General features: G+C 32.4%; 1 protein-coding gene across 2 annotated transcripts; it reads right to left on the bottom strand.

The window, feature by feature from the left end:
• Positions 1–2,443: 2,443 nt before the first annotated feature.
• LOC143191856 (uncharacterized) lies at positions 2,444–22,007 on the bottom strand. Of its 2 annotated transcripts, none has more exons than XM_076397292.1 (16): positions 21,854–22,007; positions 21,696–21,794; positions 21,351–21,644; positions 15,726–15,974; positions 15,294–15,449; positions 14,100–14,456; positions 13,245–13,727; positions 12,773–13,187; positions 12,010–12,394; positions 11,610–11,929; positions 11,370–11,546; positions 10,991–11,298; positions 7,964–8,087; positions 7,259–7,457; positions 4,083–4,228; positions 2,444–2,787 (listed from the first exon to the last, which is right to left on the bottom strand). In XM_076397292.1, the coding sequence occupies exons 1-16, from the start codon at positions 21,995–21,997 to the stop codon at positions 2,525–2,527; spliced, it is 4,119 nt and encodes a 1,372-aa protein (XP_076253407.1). In that variant the 5' UTR covers positions 21,998–22,007; the 3' UTR covers positions 2,444–2,524. The 2 variants fall into 2 exon arrangements, with proteins under 2 accessions (XP_076253407.1, XP_076253408.1); XM_076397293.1 differs by having other exon boundaries at positions 11,003–11,298.
• Positions 22,008–23,758: the final 1,751 nt, after the last annotated feature.

Raw genomic sequence — 23,758 nt, 5'->3', positions numbered from 1 at the left:
TGACGTCAAGGATGTCACGTGCCAAGCATTACTAATGACTAATGAGCCAATCAAAAGTCTTCACACTAAAATATTTTTCTTACAGGTGCCTATAATGGGGATTTAAATTGACCAATTAAATTACTTGAGTGGCCAATTATTCGACCCGTGGATGTTGGGGAAAGCAAAACTTTGCGCCAGAGTCTCCTATTGAGTGGCATCTGTATTACTCTATGTTAGCAGAGACGATTTAAGTGCGACAACTCTCAATACATCGTGTTGTTTATACTCTCCTATAGAATCCTCTAAAATAAAAAAAGTATCAATTGTAATCTATAAATGATTCTTAGCACGGCAATTCCTCATTCTCTTTTACATACAACGTTACGTTTTTATTCGCTGACACTGACAGTTGAATTACAAAATTCTCTTAAATTTAAAAAAGCGTATTTATTTTCAGAGGTATTTGTTATATTTTTTGGTCTTCTGACAGGTGTGACTTCTACACATAACAAGTATAAGAAAATTTGTATAACATTTATATTTTTATTTATACCAGTAATTAAAAAAATATTATAAATATTATTAGTCCATGCAGGCATAAATTTATATTCCTAGCTATCAAATTTTGGCTAGTATTTTTTAGTATATATGTGAATTGATCTTGTTCTAATGTCTTGCAATTTATACCTAGTTTATGTCCAACAAAATAATGTTGCACAGGATAATGTGTACTAATTTTGAAAGCTGCACCTAATATAATACAATAAAACAAGCCTATAAACTATTGTGGATGTATAAAATTAACTGTAGTTTCTCGATAATATATAATTGGATGTACTATAATTAAAATAAATCATGTGATAATTTTTGATTTTTGTTTCATTGTTTAATTTACATTACTATTTTTGGTATGTCGGACTTAAAATAAACCAATTGCCAAATTTGATGCGGCAAGATTGCGACGTACTGACGTAATAAATTTTGATGATGTGTGTTGGCTGCTTTATTGGAAAGCATATGTATAGTATGTATGGCCTTCTTCATACCTCGAAAATGTTTTCACAGAGAATTTGATATGAATTTTTTATCAAACGATAAAGAAACAATAGCTGTTGTAGGGGGTATTTTGTAAGTATTTTCAGAAAACTGCTGCATCATTTATTGGAGTAAGTGAATTAAAGTTGCGGGAAATAATTAGAAGCACACATTTTGTAAAAATTAGCAGAAAATGGAGGTTCAAAACGGTGATTAATATACGGAAACAAAAAATTATTTTTAATCATTAACTTCCGTCCGTAGTAGATATTTTAGTATAATTTATTCTATTCCAGAAATTCGAAAATAAAAAGATTTTTCGTTTTCTAATGCCATGGGATCTAAAAATGAAACATCAAAGGTGTTTTTTACTACTTAAAATAAATCAGAAATGTCAAAAAAGCGTTAAACCAATTTCCCCGTTTTTTCTTTGATTCGATAGAAGAATGCATAGAGAAGGCTATCACTATATTTGAAAGAACCGCTTCTAGAAACACGCTATAAAATTTCCTTTTGAAATGCCACGTCAAGTGCGAATTGTAATTTAGATTTTGAAAAATCCTCCAGAGGGCATATTTTCAAAAGGTTAAACTTATGAAGAAATATGAAGTTATATGTTAATATGAAGAAAATGATTGATGAAATGATAACGTCTAGATTATAATACCCCTATAAACTAAAAAAAATAAATGTATTTATAGTCTTACTAATAAAGTACCAAATGCACATCATAGATGACGTTGAATATAATGCTAAATGCAGTTTGCAAAAATTTATGAATCGTTTTCAACTCAGAGATGATTTTTCCTTCTCATTTTACCAATTAGCATTAATCTAGTTAAAAACACACAGAATGTTGTCTGATCCATCGGAAAATGTAACGTATACGAAAATGATTTCGACCCTCACGTGACTCCGAAGTTCTTTAAAACGGCGGTATTAATTAGAGGTTATTAGCCGCCAAACGTTGTAGACCAGAAGTTAAAAATGCGGCAACATTGCGATGTGCTGATATCATAAATTGTAATGACGTGCTGTTTCATTGAATTGACGATATAGCCCTTCCGATAAAACAGCCAATGTACGTCATAGATGAATCATATAATGACGTCGAATATACAGTCAAATACAGTTTATAAAAATGAAAAATTAGTTTTAAACTGGGAACGAATATTTCTTCTCATTTTATCCTAGTTAACAAGAGACACAATGCTGTCGGATCCTTTGGAACATGCAACTAAATCAGTCTATTAAATTCAATTTGTATTGGTACTGGTGGACACTGTTGTCAATGGACACAATGTCTCCAAATTCTTCAAAATATTAGTAATAATAATAAGAGGTTACAAGCCGGCAAACGTAAACAAAAGGCTGTTGCTGCTGGAAGAACTATAATCCCTTAATGATACAATAAAAAAAAGACACATTCTCACAATCAATACATATAATTAGTATAAACAATGTAAAAACTATACAATTTAAAAATCATCAAAAATTAAAACAAAAATTATGACAATATTGTTTCGATCATCGTGTACGAAACGAAAGGATATTCCTTGATGATAGGCGTGGCTTCCAGTATCCTGAACAATGTCAACGGAAAGGCAGGAAAATAATTTAACAGGCACGATTTCAGTTCGTTCACGTCCGCAGTGGTGACTCTCTCGTTGTCGCAGAATTGTCTTACGAATCTCAATAGCCCGACTACCGTATCGTCAAAGTGAAACACTATTTTCGGAAATTTTCGCCGTATTATATTTACCCAGTGACCTAAAAAGTTTTACCGTTTTAGAGCATTGTTTATTGTAACAGTTCAATTGAAAAGTACCCGGCTTGGCACATAGATGGCGCTACTAGAATTAAATACATATGTTTTTATTTTGTTTTTATGTTTATGTTTTTTAGTTAGCCCTAACCCTCAAAAGATGCGTGTATAAATTTGAAACCTGTCAGATTATTAGTTTGTGAATTATAGCATTTTGAGTGAAGCAACTTTTGTTATTGTGGAAAAAATTGGTAAAAAGGAATTTCGCGTGAAGCAAAAATTTGACTTGATGCCGAGTTTCCGGACACTGCCCCAGGAAAGTCAACCATTAAGGATAGGTATGCCAAGTTTAGAGGTAGTAAAATGATCACTTAAGACGGTGAACGCAGTAGATGCTCAAAAGAGAACATTAACACTTACGTTACCGACGAAAACATTTAAAAAATCCATAAAATGATTTTGAATGACCGTATATTGAAACTGAATGAAATAGCAGACACCCTAAAGATATCAACTGAAGGTGTACATCATATCATTCACGAATATTTGAGTACGAGAAAGCTCTGTGCAAAGTGGGTGCCGCGCGAGCTTACTTTTCACCAAAACAACGACGAGTTGATAATTCGGATCAGTGTTTGAAGATGATCAAGCATAATAAACCCGAGTTTTTGCGTCGATATATGACAACAGATGAAACATGGCTCCATTATTTCACTTCGAAGTCCAATCCACAGTCATCCGAGTGGACTGCACACGATGAAGCCGCTCCAAAGCGCAGGAGAACGCTACAGTCAGCTCGCAAGGTTATGGCGTCTGTATTTTGGGATGCGCATGGAATCATTTTCATTGACTACGTTGAAAAAAGAAGGACTATCAACAGCGACTATTACATAGCGTTATTGGATTGTTTGAAGGACGAAATCGTCGAAAAACGGCCGCATTTGAAGAAAAAGAGTGCTGTTTCACCAAGACAATGCACCGTATCAAAAATCCATGAATTGGGCTTCGAATTGCTTCCTCATCCACCGTATTCTCCAGATCTGGTCCTCAGTGACTATTTTCTGTTCTTATATCTCAAAAGAGTGCTCGCTGGGAGGAAATTTTCGTCGAATGAAGAGGTGATCGTCGAAATTGAGACCTATTTTGAAGCAAAGGACAAATCGTACTACAAAAATGGCATCGAAAAGTTGGAGGGTCACTATAATCAGTATATCGCCCTTGAAGGGAATTATGTTCAATAAAAAAAACTATGGTAAGTCGGGGACTTTTCAATTGACCTGTTAGGTATATGATCTACCACCTTTAATTTGTCCCTTGTTTGCCATCTTCTCTATGATGTCGTGTACTTTAGCAACGTTGATGTTCAATGGGACACCGGTAAAAGATATACCGGCGCAATTTAGTATGAAACGCCATTTTCTTTCACCAGACCAAAAGAGTACATGCCTTAAATAAGAATATTGAAAATATGAGAATATGAAATTTCACACAAAATTTTTGTAAAAATTACAATTACAACCCTGTTATTTTCAAGTGTCCTGTGCATATTATGACTTCCGCTCAGTAATAAATAAAGTATTATTTATTTTGTTTAAAAAAGCTCTAGTTGTTATTGTGCGATCATTTTTAATTATGTCATGAATTCGTTTTTTTTATGATTAGGTATATGTTTAATTTTTATTTAGTATGGTTATTATACATATTTAGTTTTTAGGTTTTGTTTAAGTTTTATTGTATTGTCGATATTTATTATAGCATATTATTTAAAAATAACAAATAACATATTAAAATACGATAAAACAATTGTGGGGTATTATTCAATTCCATAGAAAAATTCCGTTCCTTTTTGCAGATCCACAGAACATTCAAATATAAAAGTCATTCTACTTCATTTAAAATGATATTATTAAGAGCATGTCAATAGTATTCAGTAATTATTTTTTCCTTTTCTTTTTTAAAGTTAGTACGTAAAGGAATATGTACATGTCCCTCTGGCTTATACTAATGTTGGAAAATATAAGCACATATAAAATGAACTGTTCCAGGCAGTTTTCTCCGTCCTTTCCTCTCTCATAATTTATACAGAAAAGAGTTCGTACATTTTCGTCTGACATCACGAATTGAACAAAACAGTCGAACCGTGCATTTGAATGAAAATAGTAATTACTATTTTCAGTCGTTAGTATTTTGACTATCCACTGTTTCGAGTGTTTTCACTCGATAGTTCCCAACGCTAGTTATTTTAAAATCAGACAATATTTTCCTTCCCATTTTAGTCTAATCAAAAAGAGATACAATATTGTCTGATACGTTCGAACGGGTAACTGAATCAACCAATAAAATTCGCCTGGTTGTCAAACGTCTGCAAATTAAAAAAAAATTAGTGATAATAATTACAAGTTATATGCTGACATGCGTTGTTTTTACACTTTGCTTGTTTTGATAAATTTCAAATCGTTATTACTCAGTTTCAAAATACCGAATCCACGAGGTAGTTAGAATCAGAAACAGATTAACTCTCTAATCAATTACTTCGAACTTGCTAAATAAATTATATTTAATTTCATTGTTTTTGTTTAACATTTCGACTAAAAAAATTAAAATTAAAGTTTACATTAGATGACGAGAGTTCACTGTTTTATTGAAAGGAATATATGATTTATAACGCATATAAGACTATACCGCTGGTCCATTGATATAGGACACTGTACAACGCTGATTATTAAAAACGTGTGATTTGAAGAACTATTGAAGAACGGACGGGGTTTTTCAGATACGCTATTCTAGAGAGAATTAAGCAAATATTGCTTTGAGACAGACCTGAATTCGAATTTACCATATCCTATTAGCGATACATGCAATTTATCAACTAAGCTGCGGCAACATTTGAACACTGTTTTTCAAATTTGCATAATTTTATTGATTAAATTATAACGCAATGTTTGAATGCAAACATTAAATAAAAATGTGCACATTAAAATTATTTCCAATAGACAATAGACGTTCCATCAATCTCTAAAATTTGATTTGAGTCACCGAATACAAAATTTTAGTGGTAATAAAAATTAGAGGTTATAAACCGCTAAAAGTTGCAAAGCGTGGTTGCGTGGCAACTGTCGATGTGCAAGCGTCATAAATATTGATTATGTATGTTGTCTGTCTTATTGGATATATTATATAGCCCATTCAATAAAACAATCAATGCACGTCATAGATGACGTCGAACACATCGTTAAATGCAAAGTTGAATTAAATATCATCAATCAGTATTACTGTACACAGGACACTTCATAATAACAGATTTAGAAATAGAAATGACAAAAATGCTATGATTTAAAACAAAATGCGAAAAAATATGCAATATTTTTCGCAAACAAAATATTGAGAGTAACAATTAACTCCTATTTTTTTTCCAGTTAAATAAGCATTTATTACATATAGCAACGCATGGCATGGCAATAAATGATAATCAGGAGGCGACCAGCACGGTGGTTGTGACAAAGACATCACCTAACAGCCGTAAGCCTCAAGAGTCGTCTTCTCTTCAAACAGTTTTACCAAGTACATCGGAATGTTATTACCGGTTTTTCTAACAGATGTCGCTAGGTTTAAGCATGCAATGTTATGATTTGACACATATGTCATTTTATTCTACTGACATCGATATTCAAAGCATTACATCATTACTCTATGCATTACATGTAGTATTTTGTTAACAGTAATATTTTAACACCGTCATAGATTTATGCCTCTTCGAAAATGTTTTCGTGACTGAAAACGTGCATTTGCGACAGGTATTACTGTTTTTATGCGTCTTCGTTTTCTGATAGAAACTTTGGGTGAGCATGCTAACAATGCTAACGATAATTTTAAAAACATGTGAGGTGGTTTCGAAAATTCAAAAGTGGTGATTTCGATGTGCATGCAATGGTTTTGCTCAAAAGACGAACGGTCTTTTTTTGAGATGGCATCCATAAACTGCCTGAAAGATGGACAAGATATGTAGAATCAAATGGTCAATACTCTGAATAAATACATTTTTCAATTTTCTTGAAAATCATGTAGTTATCTTCGAAAAAACCGGTAATGACTTTCCCGTACACCTGGTATGTTTTTGTAATAACTTGATATTTCTTTTTAGTTGTTTTATTAACAGTTCGCCGAGATTAATTAATAATTTCTTTATTTTTGGATTAGCACAGTAAATCCATTTTTTGGTCGACACTTGCAAAGCCGTGCAGAAAACAAGAAAGATATATATATGCAAATCGTTTTAGACATGTTAGCCATTTTACATAAATTTTGATAGATCTCGGCATGGGATTTCTTCTGTCAAACAGGAAAGGTAATGAATATGGTAAATGGAAATTCGTAGATCGCCCTTAAACTTCTTAATATTAACATTGCGGCCAATAGATGGAACTAACAAGAATTAATTCTTGCTCTTAATATGTTAATAATATTCTCAATACTTACGACAAAACTTGTTTGATATTTGGTCTATCGCTTGGTTCGTACATCAACATCCACGACAGCAAGTCGGCAACGATTTGATTTTTCGAAAAACGCGACGGAGGAAAGGCCATAGTATATTTTTCAAAGTTTTTCACGATAGTTTCTATATCAAGTCCGAACGGATGTACTCCCCCTGATATTATGTAATATAGCAACATACCTACAAAAGCATATTACTCTATAATCTATCCAAAGAAGTAATGAACATTTTATTCCAGTTAAAAAGAGATATAATTATATCTGATAGGTTCCAACACGTAAACGAATGAGCCTGTAAAAGTCGTTCGGTGGTCAAATGTCTGCAACATTCTTCAAAATATTAATACAACAACCACAGGTTGTAAAATCGGCAAGCGTGGAAAAAAACCAATGTAAATATAATAAAACAACTCTAACCTACAAACTATTGTAATTGTATAATTAACTCTAATTTTAGTCATTCGATAAAATAAGCATTAGATGTATTATAATGTCTAAATAAATTACGTTTGATAGCATAATTTTGTTTCATTATTATATTTACATTAGAATTTTGTTATATAACAATGCCAAACTGAGCTAAAAGTCAAAGTTAATGCGGCAACATTGCGCGGTTTTGACGTCATATATTTTGATAACGTCAGTTCTCTGTTCTCTGTATAAGCGTGGGAAGTAATTATCACTCACCTGCTACTTGAATATCAGAACTTATCGAGCACTCTATAGCGTTGGCATGTTTGTACATCCTAAACGTTTCTTGGGACACCCAAACAAGAGATGATTTTGGTGCTTCTATCATTTTAAACAATGCCTAAATAGAAAACAGGTTTTGAAGACAATTTAAGAGATTATCAGTAAAATATTTTTAACGCCTAGAATATAGATTCATAGAGAAAAAATACAGGGTAGAAACAAAACGTGTATATGCCGCCTTCGTTGGGGCAGTACTCAAGGCGACAGGACAGTTCTCCTGCTGTTAGGGCATAAATGTACTTTATGTTTGTGAAAATATAAGGAATAGCTATACCAGTCAAGTCGGTAACCAGACTGGGTCAGACCAGATGTCTTCTGAGATCGTCTCTAAGTTGGTCACTGCCCAGTCGGTAGGCTTAATGTCGGGGACCGTGGTTCGAAGCCCTCGTTGGTAAAATGGAGACTTTAAAATATATAAAAAAGAACGTGTATATTTCTTCATTTTCTGGACAATTATAGTGAACTTGGACGGTAGGCAGTTTTAGTTATCTATCCATGTGTTTTGTATTTAAAACATACAAATACATATTAACAAAAGTGCCACAGATAAACTGCAAGAAATATTTTTTTTAATTGTAATAATATACATATTTTTCCATATTTATAATTTATTGGTTTAGTTGCCTTTTTTTGTTCATTATTTACTGTTTTCTAAAAGTCAATGTAGTAAAAATTATTCTATTAATCTGTGTTTTATTTATATATTAGTGGAAAATCTATTTAACTATCTTATCAATTTATTATGTTATTCAATACATATAAGTTTACTATATTAATTTTAATAATTTGTTTTTGTTATTTAAAGTTTATTGCACTTTGAAAATTTTTAGAAATTCCAGAATGTTATTTTTGTCGTATTTTGCTTTTCTACCATCAAAGTTAGTAAAATTCAGCGAAGGCTTAGTGAAAAATATGGGATTATAAAAGTGTTAATTAACAGTTAAAAATTTAATGAACTGAGTTTTCATTTATGATACGAATAATGAGAAGTGGATTAATAGTGGTACAATAATGTACGAACAATAATTGAAGCTCAGAGAAGATTCACAAATGGTTGTAAAGTTCACCTTTACGCTAACGGAGGTTATGCTAAACGTTTGTTGGTACGGAATCGGAATTACATCAACTCTTTAGTGTCAACAAGTAATGCGATTCAAAAAAATAAACGTTTGAAAACAGGAAAAATTTTGAAATCTCTTCTTGCCAACCCATTGTATTATAATCTAAGAAGCTAGAAGCCTAGTGATTTAGGTTGCTGTGAAAATAATTTGTGATTGCTTAGCGGGCACCACTAGTATAGTGGCGATCTAAAATTGCTGGACTCATCACTACATAAATATGATATATTTAACTATAATCAATATGTTTCTATTATATAGCATCATCAATTTAATTCAACTTAATCTTCAATAAGAAAGTTCTTCAATATTCTTCAATATATACCGCTAACTAAACAGAAACTTTTATGTATTCTTTCTGAAATTTTTAAATTTAATTTCATTTAAACCTTTATCCAGTCCCATTAGTTGAAGAAAATTAATTTCTACTGTAATAGTATAATATGGGTTAGTTTAAATAATCGCTATTGTATCATACAGTTAAATAAATCACAATGTTCTACCCTTAAACATTGAACAATTTAAAAAACCTGGCATAATTATTTGTATTCTTAATCCAATATATTTTAAAGCTGCATATCATATTATAACACCCTGCATTAACTGTTAGAAATCCGTAGACGTCAATTAAAAAGTCCCCGGCCTGACACATACATGGCACTACTAGAACTAAATCCATGTTTTTTAGTTAGCCCTAAGCCTCAAAAAATGCGTGTATAAATTTGACAGCTGTCAGATTATTAGTTTGTGAATTATAGCATTTTGAGTGAAGCAACTTTTGTTATTGTGAAAAAAATGAATAAAAAGAAAATTCGCGTGTTGATAAAATATTGCTTTTTGAAGGGAAAAAATACAGTTGAAGTAAAAAATTGGCTTGATGCCGAGTTTCCGGACACTGCAGGAAAATCAACCACCAAGGATTGGTATGCTAAGTTTAGATGTGGTGAACTAAGCACCGAAGACGGTGAACGCCCAAAAGAGGTTGTTACCGACGAAAACATTTAAAAAATCTACAAAATGATTCTGAATGACTGTAAATTGAAATTGAATGAAATAGCACACACTCTAAAGATATCAACTGAACGTGTACATCATCATTCACGAATATTTGGATATCAGAAAGCTCTGTGCAAAGTGGGTGCTGCGCAAGCTCACTTTTGACTAAAAACAACGACGAGTTGATGATTCGGGGCAGTGTTTGAAGATGATGAAGCGTAATAAACCCGAGTTTTTGCGTCGATATGTGACAATGGATGAAACTTGGCTCCATCATTTCACTCCGAAGTTCAATCGACAGTCATTCGAGTGGACTTCACACGAATTCTTCACTCGCTCCAAAGCGTCGGAAAACGCAACAGTCGGCTGGCAAGGTTGTGGCGTCTGTATTTTGGATATGCGCATGGAATAATTTTCCTTGACTACCTTGAAAAAGGAAGGACCATCAACAGCGACTATTACATAGCGTTATTGGACCGTTTGAAGGACGAAATCGCCGTAAAACGAACCTGCTTTCGAATTGCTTCCTCATCCACCGTATTCTCCAGATCTGACCCCCAGAGACTATTTCCTGTTCTCAGATCTCAAAAGAATGAGGAGAAGAGGTGATCGCTGAAACTGAGGCCTATTTTGGGGCAAAAGATAAATCGTACTACAAAAATGGTATCGAAAAGTTGGAGGGTCGCTATCTATGGTTCAGTGTATCACCCTTGAGGGGAATTACGTTGAATAAAAAAAACTAATTTTGCCAAAAAAATGTGTTTTACTATGGTAGGCCGGAGACTTTTCAATTGACCTGTTATAATGAAACAAAAACAATAATATCATTGACATATTTTAGACTTACTATCGATCTCACCTTGCTCACGCCGAACTCCCCCAATCGCACGGTCCCGTTGACGTCTACAAATATATTCGATGGTTTCAAATTACCGTGAACAATGGGTTCAGGTTGCTGGTGAAGATACGCGAGACCGTTCAAAAATTGCCGAATTATGTCTATGTGATTTAGGTTGAACGGTCTTTTGTCAGCGTTTTCTTTCAGCAGCAAAACATACTGACTGATATTGTATTCGCAAAGCGGCGTGGCTAAAACTAAGTCATTGTCGTCGTAATCGCAGGCGAAGTAGTGCAGAATGTGCTTGTGTCGTAAACCTAAAACACAGTGAAGTTTACATTATGTGAAATATTATGAATAAAAATATATATTTCAATCAATGTCCTACCCAACAAGGGATTTATTAGTGCCTTTAATATCTTGCAAACCGAGTGCTCTTTAGGGATTCTTTTTACTGCCAAAGGTTCATTGTCGCTACTAATACCCAAGGTAACTAGATTGAAATTTCCTCCTTGAGAAATAATCTGATTTCTTTCGGGAAATTTACCTATTCGGATATCACCCCCTAAAAATTAAAACAAAATTACATAAGATTTAAATCATAAAAATATAATAAATTACTATTTACCTAGCAATACTGTACTATTTTTTGCGTTTTGCAAATGCTCGATTTTATCAGACCATCGGCTTTGTTCTAATTTTTCGCCAGCTACATGCTTGGTCAGCATTTTCAGCACCATATCTGAATATTTTTCCGTTGGTTCACAATATTTTTCAATATCCGGTAAATCTGCTTTGAAGAAAGGGTCTACAGTTGGTTTATCATCGTCATCGTCATCATCGTCTTCGTCAATGAGTTTTTCGATTGAATTCACCAGATGATATGCGTTCTTCATAGTGTTGAGCTTACCTTCTAACAGTTTTTGTTTGTTTTTAGGCTGTTCTGGGCTGTAAATTAAATAATGAGTTAAACATAACGCCAAACGACAGATATTGCTCTAAGTAATAATCTCTTATTAATTAAATACCTAAGCATATCCATTTCCATTTCATATAATCCAGACGGTTCATTTTCATATACAGCAGGATAATTGTCCAAGACAGTTATTTTAATATCCTCTCTTGCTTCTTCAAATCCATTTAAAGAATTCTCAATATACGACAAATATGACGCCTCTCCACTGAATGATGTTGTCGTTATCCGCATTTTCACTTGTTCTAAAGCACACATGTCTGCTAACAATGTTCTCCCACGTACAGGATATTTAAGCATTGTGGATTCTAAACGGTAAATGTTTCTTAAAGCTTCAGGTAAATTGGTGTGTGCCAACGACAAAATTGATGAGATCAGTTGCTGAAAATTGGCTTGCAGTTCAGTGACCATTTGTTTCTCTGAGATATTGCTCGTTTTAGCTAAAATAGTATAATTTTATTAATAAATGATGTTAGATTATCTGCAGATAAAATAGATGACTTATTCTACTCTTCTACGAACATGTCTGTATAATTACTGTCTTATGTGAAAGAATCTAAAATGGAGTATAAATATTTCATGCTCTATGTTGACTATATTTCAAAACAGGAAAAAAATATAAATTTGATAGAAAGCATTAAACAAAAATGCAGAATTAAAAAATAATTTAGTAACTGTAATAATGATCTCTGTATCTAGAATACTTTTTAACTAGCACAGTTTTTCAAGTATTAGCATAACTCTATATCTTTCATATTTTTGATTAATTATCTGTAATTAATATACTTAGGAGTTTAATATTATTGAACACAACATACTGTTCTTTTCAAGTGTAGCTTGAAATTGATTCCGGATAGATTTACTTCTTGCTAGTATAATCCCTATAAGCTCTTTCAAATAATCCATCACTGTATTCAAAGCACCATCAATATGGAAGATATTGTAAGTGTTATCTTGATTATTTGCTACTTTCTTCAAAAATTGTATAGCATGTTTTGCTTCTTTCTTATTAATTTTCAAGGTGTCTGAGAATATAGACCAATCGTTAAAGGGTAAATTAAGGATTTTTGATTTCCAGTCTCCTGATTGTGAAATGGGTTCTTGTTGAGAAACATCACTGGGCTGATGTTCTTGATTTATTAAAAATGCTTTCAGTGAGTTAGTTATCGGATTAGCTTCAAATATATCTTTATAACAGGGTAAAAATTTGTTCCCGTCCTTGTCAGGATTAAACTAAAATATAAATTATGATTATTTTAAAAAACGATGTTTTGTTTAGTTTATACAAACCATCTGTTTATTTTCTTGTAATTTTTTGGTATTTTCTGCCTCAGAAAATAGAGTGAAGTCCTTATCGGGCTGATCAGATGTTGAATTAGTTACCGTTACTGGAAAACCTGTCTGGCATAATTTCACCTTATCTGCTTCAACAACATATAATTCATTCGGAATTATATCATCTCTTTTCTCCACATTTCTAATTTCGTTTACAGGATTGGATACTTGAACCGTTTGAACACTATCTTGGCTGTCCTTTTTATCAATTTTCTCTGGTTTAGAACTAGCTGGTATCGATACTCTTTCAGTTAATTCCATATCTTTTATTTTAGCAATTTTTGCTTTCATTATTTTACTTCGTTTCTTTGACTTCTTCAGCACAAATGACGACTCGTTTCTGTTCTCGTCTGAATTCTTGACACTGTCCGCGCTTTCATTTGTTTCTATCGTTAGAGCGTTAATATAGCGGCGTAACTTTTTCATTTTCTTTTTGATCTACAAAATCAGTACCATTATATTTCATATTTTTTAAAACATTTTACTTTCTTAATATTGAAAGTAATTTACATAGAAGCATTATTAAATCATTAATAAAATAATTTCTGTAAAGTAAAATATTTATTTTCATCTAAAGGTGGATGCGACAAGTATAATAGACGTTTTCCCTAAATAGATTAAATGTTAAGAAGAAGAACATTTTGTGATTAGTCAAGTTATAGTTAAAAATAATTTTAAAGACATATAAAATTTAATTATAATTATAGAATAGTCTTATTTTTCTATGATTATAATAATTAAGACTCTTTATATAATATATTTTTATATAATACACTTATTATAAATAATATTACTTAAAAATGAATTTACCAATTTTTTTCTGGTTTCATCCAGCAATTCCTTTTGAAACTCTTCAAGTAGTAAATCGTTGGATTGCAGTTTTATGAAGTCTTTTACGTCATTATGGTGTTCGACTACCCATTTGTGACCGATTTCGTTAGATGTACAGAAGAACAAAATTACAATTACTGCTAAGTTGTAGTAGCTCTCTTTGTTTTTAATTTTTTCTACGCAGAAATTGATCAGGTTGGTGTTTAGAAATTGATTAGAGAGCTTCAGTTGAACATCTGCTGAAAAATTAATAGCTTGTTCGTTGTAGCATAACAGCTCTTGTATGATTAGATATATTAGTTTCTGTTTTTCTTTGCTGGTAGTTTTTGTTATAGCCTACAATATTTAAAAAATGCCAAGATGTAAAATGTGATTGATAGAAAATGTATTGATTTTAATTTTTATTGTTACATACCTGTAACATATATTTATATGTGTGGTTTAATAAATACCTTAAACCACACATATAAATAAGTAAGTATATTTTGATGATAATATTAGTACTGTTAAAAAATGACTGTTAGTAAATTTGCGAGGGTAGAGTAGTTGAAAGCGAATTCGCATAATAAAATTTAATGATTTTTTTGATTTTGACTTTTGATAAGAATATAATTCAAGTTTTGCATTTGATAGTAGATTTGATTTGAAGTGTTTTTACATTTAAGTTAAGTACATTTTAAAAAATTGGTGTTTACAAATAAATATATAAGTAAATAGTGGCTTAAACGCAATCCGTATATTTAATAATAATATAATTATAACTGTATTTTATTGAAAGATATTTCTGTTAATTTTGTTTCTTTGGAAGTATTTTTGCAAATTGAAAATCGTATTTACATTTACTTTTTAAATGTAAATAAAATGTAATTTTAAATTTTAAATGTAAAAAAATAATCGGATGCAACAAGAGGAATTATGTTGTGATTGGTTTTGGTTCAACAATCCTAGGTATCAATATCAATATCATAGGTGAGTGATTGATAGTATAATATATATTATACTACGTCAATTGATAGAAGAAAAAACAACTATTTATAGACTATAGAATCCTTCATGTGTTTATTATTTATTTTTACTTTAGAGCATCGGACATCTATAATGTTTACGTTTGTTTTGTTGTTGAAGTAATGTAGTATTGTTTTGGAAGCATGTTTGAATTAAATAACACATTACCTTATTAAGTGTATCGAAAATTTTCAAGTCGAGAAATATTTTTAGGCCATTTTCAGTACGTTGAACAATGTAATGCACGACGCTTATTACCATTTCGAATTCCGCATCAGTCATCTTTTCTTTTGACATTATTGCAGATATAACATTGACCCTCCTCTAAAGTAAATAATATTGTTAAATTAAAGTGTGAATCTAATCAAGGAACCAAGAATTAATTCTTATCAGTGTCACCTACTTACAGTCTTTTTGATTTAACATTTATTTGCTGCTAGTAATATTTTACGAGTTGATCAAAATGTGTGTTTTGTTATTAGTGTCGATAGCATTATTATTAGACATACATCATATGTGTAAATCGCTTTGTGAGGAAGTAGTTAAGTGAAAAATTAACTAATTAATTCCTGGTTATAATACACCCAAAATGAAACTAACTTTTATGTATTCTCGGAACGACAAATCTTTTTTCAATTCAAATACGATCCTGTCTGCTACGAGGAATGGATTTTTGGACATTTTGGAACCAGTAACAATTGCATAGCACAAGGCAGTTCGATGATGGTTGTCTTCTTTGGTGAAATCGGCGCCTTTGTTAATAAGAACGTTAACAATATTGGAATTGTTCCTGAAGCAGGCAGTCATGAGAGGAGTCACTCCATTGATATTAGTTATGTCGATATCAACCTAAAAATTATCGAGGTAAAATATAATATACTTAAATTCCCCGTTTTGTCTTATTTTATCTCGGCAAAATTTATCGGTAAAAACACTTTAGGTTAGATGCAAATTTATCCGTCATGATGATTCAAGTGACTTTTTGTTTCAGCGTTTTCGCAGGTGTGCTGATACTTTGAGTGTTTTCTAATATTTTTGAACCGCTTTTGAGGTGCACCAATGGCCATTGTTGTGTTAAAAAATTCTTTTATAGCGTCTTCCGAATATTCTGACAATTTTACTACATACTGTAATGAATGAATATTCTACATTTAGATGTAGAAGACTACTTCAATAAGCTAATTATTCTATTTTATTTATAAAACTATTTTATGTGTGTATTAATCAGGTTGGATGGTAGTGAACGTTTTAACCTACGCACTTCGCACATTGCGCACATTTAATTATTTGGCGGGTTTATTCAGGTGCACTCTCAGAGAACTTTATACTTTGAATTAGGTTGTTACTGGCATAATATCAACGTCAACGATGGCACGTAGCACTTTATTTTGGAATCTCTGAAGGATGGCTATGTTGGACTTACTAGTACCTCACAGTTCGATGTTGTTTACGCTTTATTACTACATATTTCTTCCAATTTAAGCATTGATCCAGATGCACCCCTAGGTTATTTAACATTAGCGGGGGTTCATGATTATTAAGATTTACCGGACGACAAGCCCTTCTACGCAGGGTGAACGTCAAGTGATTAGATTTTGTTACATTCGCCTTGGTACGCCATTTTTTAACCACAAATGCGTTTTGTTGAAATGAAGTTAGAGGTATCTTTGTAATTGATGTTGGATTATGGTGAGATGATAAATTCACCGTATCGTCAGCATATGTTACCACAATGGTGGTATTTGAGGTCGGTACGTCAGCTGTATACATATGTACAGGAGACATAACAATGGGCCAAGGATACTGCACTGCAGAACACCTCAATATGTTGGATATAGCTCAGTGCAATCGTCACCCTGTTTTACAATGAAATGTCTATCCGTGAGACATTACTTTAGTAGTTGAAAGTGTGGATAGGGCAGAATATTCTTCAGTTTAACTAGAAGTTCAGTGTGCCCAGAGGCTTGAGATATATCGAGCAATGTAGCCGAGCAATTTTTTTTCGTTGAAGTTTTTATTTATTTGATTGACCAATCTGTGAATTTGCTTTTTTGTTTCATGTTTGGTACGGAAACCAAATTGATGCTCTAGAATAAGATTTCTTTCTTAACCTAGTTAGAAAGAGAGAGAATGCTGTCTAATCTGATGCGTCGGAACATGCAACTGAATCAGTCTATAAAATTCTTCAAAACATTAGTGATAATAATTAGAGTTTACAAACCGGCAAACGTTATAAACCAAAATTCTAAGTTAATGCGGTAAGATTGCAACGATCTGACGTCCCTAATTTTGATGACGTGGATTAGCTGTTTTATTGGATGGACTATATGTTATTGCGCGACTGTTACGGCACTTACTACGAACTGCACGTGCACGAACTACGAATATCGAGTGAGATGTTTAAAAATAGATGTCGAGAGGGGTTTGGTTTATTCTCTAATAAAAACATTTGTGTCGCCGTTCAACAAGTAGTCCTTTCCATATAATAAAATGTTTTAAAGTTTTAAAGTTTTTATCCGTTTACATACCATAATTTACATCTCGTCCAAAAAAACATCAAATGCACGTCATCAAATATATATTGCAATGTTGCCGCATTACATTTGACTTTTGGCTTATTTTAACTTTGGCACATTATAGAATTTTGCAGATATTTAGTCATGTTTTCCGCTAGTAGTCACCTTAATCGAATTTTATAGGCTAATTCGGTTATATGCTTTGACACATCAGATGTCATTCTACCTCTTTTTAACTAGCATAAAATGAGAAGGAAACATCCTCAATCAATATATTCGACGTCGATTATATATACCGTGCAAAATTCACTTTCTTTTATGTCGCTACTGACTCAATATGTCCATCCTTTCATTCTCATTGGATGTTTATTTCGTAAATGAACTAATTTCTTGTTTTGTTTATTAGTGCCATCTTTTTACACGTTTAATTTTTATTTGTGTATTAACTATTAATAATGAAATTTTAATTAATTAGTTTTGCCAGCTGTCCAGGTCATATTTTGACCTTCTAAAACGCCCAAAAGCAGATTTAACATATTTGGCTGCCCGACAAGCTGGAGAGTGACGTACTATAATACGATGACTTTTGCAGTACATTTTTTATATTAAAATAGTGACTTGAATTCTTACTGAGATAAATTACTTATATATAGATTATTGTTATTTACTTTTGCTCCAAATAATTGCGCGCTATTTTGGTTATGTAACTGTTAGCTCAGTTTCGCTTTAACCGTTGTGTTGTGTAGACGTCCAAATAGTGACAATATTTATTGAAAATAATCGTTTCATTATTGCGGAAATTACATAAAAAATATCCTAATCGTCTAGTGCCTCACAAAACCACAATTTGTCGTTTACTTGCGAATTTTCAACAGTACGGTACGACAGCAGACAATCCTCGTTCTGGAAGGCAACGGATGTCTCGTAATACTGAAAATGTAGCTCTGGTGCGGGATAGTGTTGCAGAGTCTCCAGAAACATCAATTCGGAGACGTGGTTCCCAGTTACACATTTCTGCACACAGTTTAAGGCGAATTTTGAAAACTGATTTGAAAATGTTCCCGTACAAAATTCAATTTATCCAAAAATTGCTACCCAGATATCTTGATCAACGATTTGAGTACAGTAATGCAATCCTAAGGCTGTCTGGTGAAATTGAAGATTTTTCGTCTAAATCAATAATGAGTGATGAAGCCCATTTTCTTCTCACTGGCCACGTCAATAAATAGAACAGTCGGTGTGGTATCCATGCTGGAAACATCATTGGTTCCTATTTTTTCGAAAATGACCAAGATGTTGCGGCTACTGTTACTGCTGAACGGTACCAAGACATGATTCGAACTTTTTCTGGCTTTTTGTTTATGTTTGATGATACTTTGATCTGGTCTCCTTCTATATGCTTTCTTAGGTATTTGATTATCAGGCCTTTCTGTTAACTTTTTCATTTGTTTTGTTAATTGAGATATTTGCTGTTGTATTTTATTTGATCACCATCAGCTTTTCCTGTATGCTCTGGATTGTTGATATTTTGTTGGTTTCTTGATTTCTGTCGGCTAATTCTATTCATGTATCAAGGTCTTTGTCTCGTTACAATCACTGCTCTCGTATTTTGTGGCAATTGTTCCAACCAGAGGATTTTCAGGATGTTTTTTGGTATTTTTCAGGTAGCACTTGTGAGAGCAATTATATCTATTACCTCACTTAAGACATCTTTATTTAAGCTTGCGATAGTATAGTCAAATTTGGTTGCGTCTGTTGTAATTCCAGCCGACCTGAACTGAGTCTGTATTCTTCAGAACCGGGTTTCCGGTTCTGTTTTCCAAAAGTCTGTCGGCTTAAAGCTTACTTAGCTACTGTCCTCCATTTTGTTTCGAATTTATCACGTTAGGGTGACGACTTATGGAGGTCTTCCGGTAATTAATTGAACGAAACTAAGTTTCCTTTAACACTTTATTACTAACACCAACTATTATACAACTAATTAACTAATGGAAATGTATGAATGCTTGATTATTGACAATGTATGTTGCGTGAGAGTCAAATGCTGAACCCTCTTGTCTGTTCTCCGCGTGTGCTTGATCGTTCGGTCGATTGATTTTGTGACCAATTCGCGATGAGAAGAAGAGACCTGACATCACCACATATAGTAATTAGAGGTTATAAACCGGCAACGTTGTTTTTGGTGCTTTAATTGTTTTGATAAATTTCAATTACAAATTGCTGCTTATTACTACTCTGACTGAAAATGTCGAAGCCATTAGATATACGATATAGGAACTAGATAATACGAGGACCACTATTTATATTTCGGGAATTCGCAACACTGTTGTCATGTGAATCTACTTGATGGTTCCATAAAAAAAGTTTAAAGTTTGACATTTTTGACGATATACGTACGCAGAATATTTTGTTGCACGGACACTATTTGTTTATTTTATATTTAGTTGATGTTTCGTGTCGGCAAAAAATGGAACTGAAATATGGACATCAAAAACGACCGTGTCTCGCTGGTTTAGTGAATTCAATCGAGGTCGTAGTTTGCTGTCCGACGAGTTTCCTGAAGGTCGTCCAAAATCGGCTGTTGTGCCAGAAAACATCGATGCTGTTTTCGAAATGATTAAGCAAGATCATCATTTCACCTATTGTGAGATTGTGGCATCCTTGAGCATTAGTTCCACCAGCATATATGCGATTTTACATGAACACTTAGCTGTGCGAAAGTTATGTTCGCGTTGGATCCCACACAATTTGACAATCTCTCAAAAAAGGCTCGTGTCCATTGGTGCAAAGAAATATTTAAGAAATTCAATCGCGCCTTCGAAAGACGTTTATAAAATCGTGACAGGTGACGAATCATGGATATATTCGTATGAGCCCGAAAGTAAGCAGCAGTCGACTGTATGGGTGTTCCAAGATGAACAAAATCCAACAAAAGTTGTTCGCGTATGAAGCACTTCAAAGAAAATAGTGGCCTGTTTCTTCGGGAAAACTGGTCATATTGCAGTGTCTCTAGAAGATCATAGAACACTTAAATTCTGATTGGTATACAACCATTTGTTTGGCAGAAGTCGTCGGTAAAATAAGGAAAACAAACAAGAGATGCCGGAGTGTTTTTCATCATGACAATGCGAGCTCTCAGACATCGGCTCAAACAAGGGAATATTTGAGCACTTAAAACATCGAATTGATGGGTCATCCGCCGTACAGCCCTGATTTGGCACCCAAGGACTTATTTTTGTTCCCATCCGTGAAGAATAAACTGCGTGGTCAACGATTTTTATCGCCCAAAGAAGCTATTGAAGCGTTTAAAAATCATATTTTAAAGATACCTCCTTCGGAATGGAATAAAGCTTTAAAAATTGGTTTAAGCGTATGCAAAAGTGTATCGATCATCGTGGCGAGTACTTTGAAAAACCATAAAAATATCTCGTATATGCATAAGATGTACTATAAGGTTAAAATTATGTTTGATTACATTTTCTTTTCATTATTTTCAAAATGAACTAAAAGTCAAAGTTGATGCGACAGCATTACGACGTTTTAAGGTGTGTTCACTGTTTTATCGGACGGACTCAAGATTTATTCTCTTTCAGCGAAACATCTTTGATGGAAAGATAATAATCATGATATCATAATAAAGAAATTTTAGCCGCTACCGCTTTAACAATAATAACTTAGGTCTAATAAGTGGGTTTCTAAAGTTAATTACATTTTTCGTTAACAGTTTATTGATAAATACTTCCCATTCTCTACGAACAGCAATGTGCAGGATGGTGTGACCATTCTTGTTGGTGCAATTGGCGTCGATGCTCGAGAACCGTTCGAGTTTCTCCCAGAAAGCCAAAAACGTGGGTTCATCCCACAATTTATGCTCCAAAGCTATGATCACGGTATTCTCGCCGTTAGCCACCCCTGCTGTCGGATCCGCCCCGTTTTCCAACAGAACCGTTATCATATCTAGATATTTATATCTGACCGCCCATATCAGTGCAGTCGTATTATTCTATAAAATTAAGTATTACAAAATAATAGGTATGATATTATTTTTACGTACAGGTCCGTATTGATTCACATTTAGACCTTTCTTAACAGTCACCTCCAAAAGTTCTGGCTTATTCAGTATAACACAGCCAATAGCAATGGGGATATTTAACTGAAACGTGAATATTTTAGAGGTATATACCAAAGAAAAACAAAATTATTTAGTGGTACCACTTCCTTAATTTTTAAAACTGCTTTAATTTGTCCTATCTCGTCGTTGCTGAAGAACATGTACGGATTGTACTTGGTAACGCTCTCATCTTCGCATTTCTGTTTCCCTTTGCTGTTCTTTTTGCTTTTTTTCTTTGATGTCATTTTAGTGCATGTCAACAGACCGGACTGACAGTTGAACAGGTAAGCTTTTTAATTATTATAGATACTTTGGTCATATCTCATATATCCTATTTTTATTAACACATTCATATTAACATAAGGTATAGCATTTAATTTTAAATAATCCAAACCATCGACTTCTAATACCCCTGACCTTTTTCATCATCAGTCTTTGGAGATTTGCGAAACTACCTGGCTAGTGACCAACGTTGATATTTCGAAAGACATTATTCAACTTGGTGCGTATACTAAGATAATTATTCTTTGTTAAATTCTGTATTCTTTTCTATAAAAATGTTTGTATACCATATACATGCAGCATGACTTTTATTTAGAGCACTATTTACTATTTATTTAGATTATAGATATGACGACTTAATAATGGACACTTGTTCGAATTGTTCTCTTTTTACCAGTTGTTAGTACTAATTTGGTGAAGGCGGCGGGCAATTAAAATATTGGATTCAACAGGATTGCTCAATATTTATATTTTAAAAACTACTCGCTTAAAGTCACAACACAGAGATGTCAAGATGGCGGGTTCCTCATCCATCGCGCCGCAGTGCTCATATAATCTTATACATCCATTATACGCAACCATAACATATATATGTTATGATGCGGTTACCGAATATGTATCGCCACCCTATTATATTTATGTCCAACATTTTATATGGAATGAATATATTTAAATAGATAGGTATATGTTAATCATTTTTAGTTATGAAATTAATATAAACAGTAGTCCCACATTTATGAAAATCCTTTTAATAAATTAAAAATTATATCTATATATAACGAAGAACAAAGTAATAATGTACTATTGAAAAACATAATAATTTTTACTGTACTTGAACAGTATTAAAATGTAATAAATACAAAATAAAATAGAAGCAACATTTTTTATAAAACTGAAATAACTATGAATTAATTAATCTTATGAAATTATTGTTGAAAGTACATGAATGAAGTTGTCAAAATTATTTTCCACACTTATTAATAATTATTTTATAAATTTTTTCCTTTGATGAATTACTAAAAACTATTTTGAGAGCAATATTTTTATTTTGTTGACAAATAAATTCATTTTAACACATTCACACGTATATGAATTTAACAATTAAATATTTTGTTTATATTGCTGTCGTTCAGATATACAAAGTTAATTAAGTTACAACTAAACATAATTGAGTTTGTATATATGAGATATGTTATATTATATTTACTTTTATCATCATTAGTGATTATAATTGTCTTAATTAAAGTTTGAAGATTTAGAAATATTTTTCTTGTGAAATAATCATTATCCTCATATGATACTTTGTCACAATTGATTGAAATATTCATTTAACTTTTCCAGACATCCTATTGTCTAGTAGAATAAATGTACTTTGCTATTTTTTGTATATTTCTTCAGTTCGTCACAGGAATTTAACATAATCGATAAACAAATTAAGTTTTTTATCATCTGCCAATTATATAATAAATAAAACTTCCATAAATATAATATTTTTATTTCATTTTTATTTGCGAACGAGTTGTAGTGTTAATTTCTTAATTTTTATGACTTACTTATCCTTAATTATCCATTTTTGCATATGTTTCCATTTATAACCTTATTTTTAATTTTTGACTACTTTTGATAATTCACATGGCCTGTTTCCCCGTTCTTCATAAAAATACAAATATGTTAACTTTCTAGTTCACTAATGACAAAACTTTCTTCATTCAGTTGTTTACTCT

This window comes from Rhynchophorus ferrugineus, unplaced genomic scaffold, assembly GCF_030347505.1.
Source record: "Rhynchophorus ferrugineus isolate W39M unplaced genomic scaffold, kcgeb_rfMv2 rfM2, whole genome shotgun sequence".
Lineage (NCBI taxonomy): Eukaryota > Metazoa > Arthropoda > Insecta > Coleoptera > Curculionidae > Rhynchophorus > Rhynchophorus ferrugineus.
Note: the sequence above shows the minus strand (reverse complement) of the source record. Positions and strands in the feature narration are given on the sequence as shown.

What these genes read in the sequence shown, in the direction of transcription:
- LOC143191856 (XM_076397292.1), bottom strand. Translation starts at nt 21,997, where the DNA reads ATGACATCAAAGAAAAAAAGCAAAAAGAACAGCAAAGGGAAACAGAAA. An exon ending in AGCTACACTTGAAAAGAACA is followed by an intron (nt 12,395 to 12,772) that starts GTATGTTGTGTT and finishes ATACTATTTTAG; the next exon opens with CTAAAACGAGCAATATCTCA. An exon ending in AAACAAGGGACAAATTAAAG is followed by an intron (nt 2,788 to 4,082) that starts GTGGTAGATCAT and finishes AAAACTTTTTAG; the next exon opens with GTCACTGGGTAAATATAATA.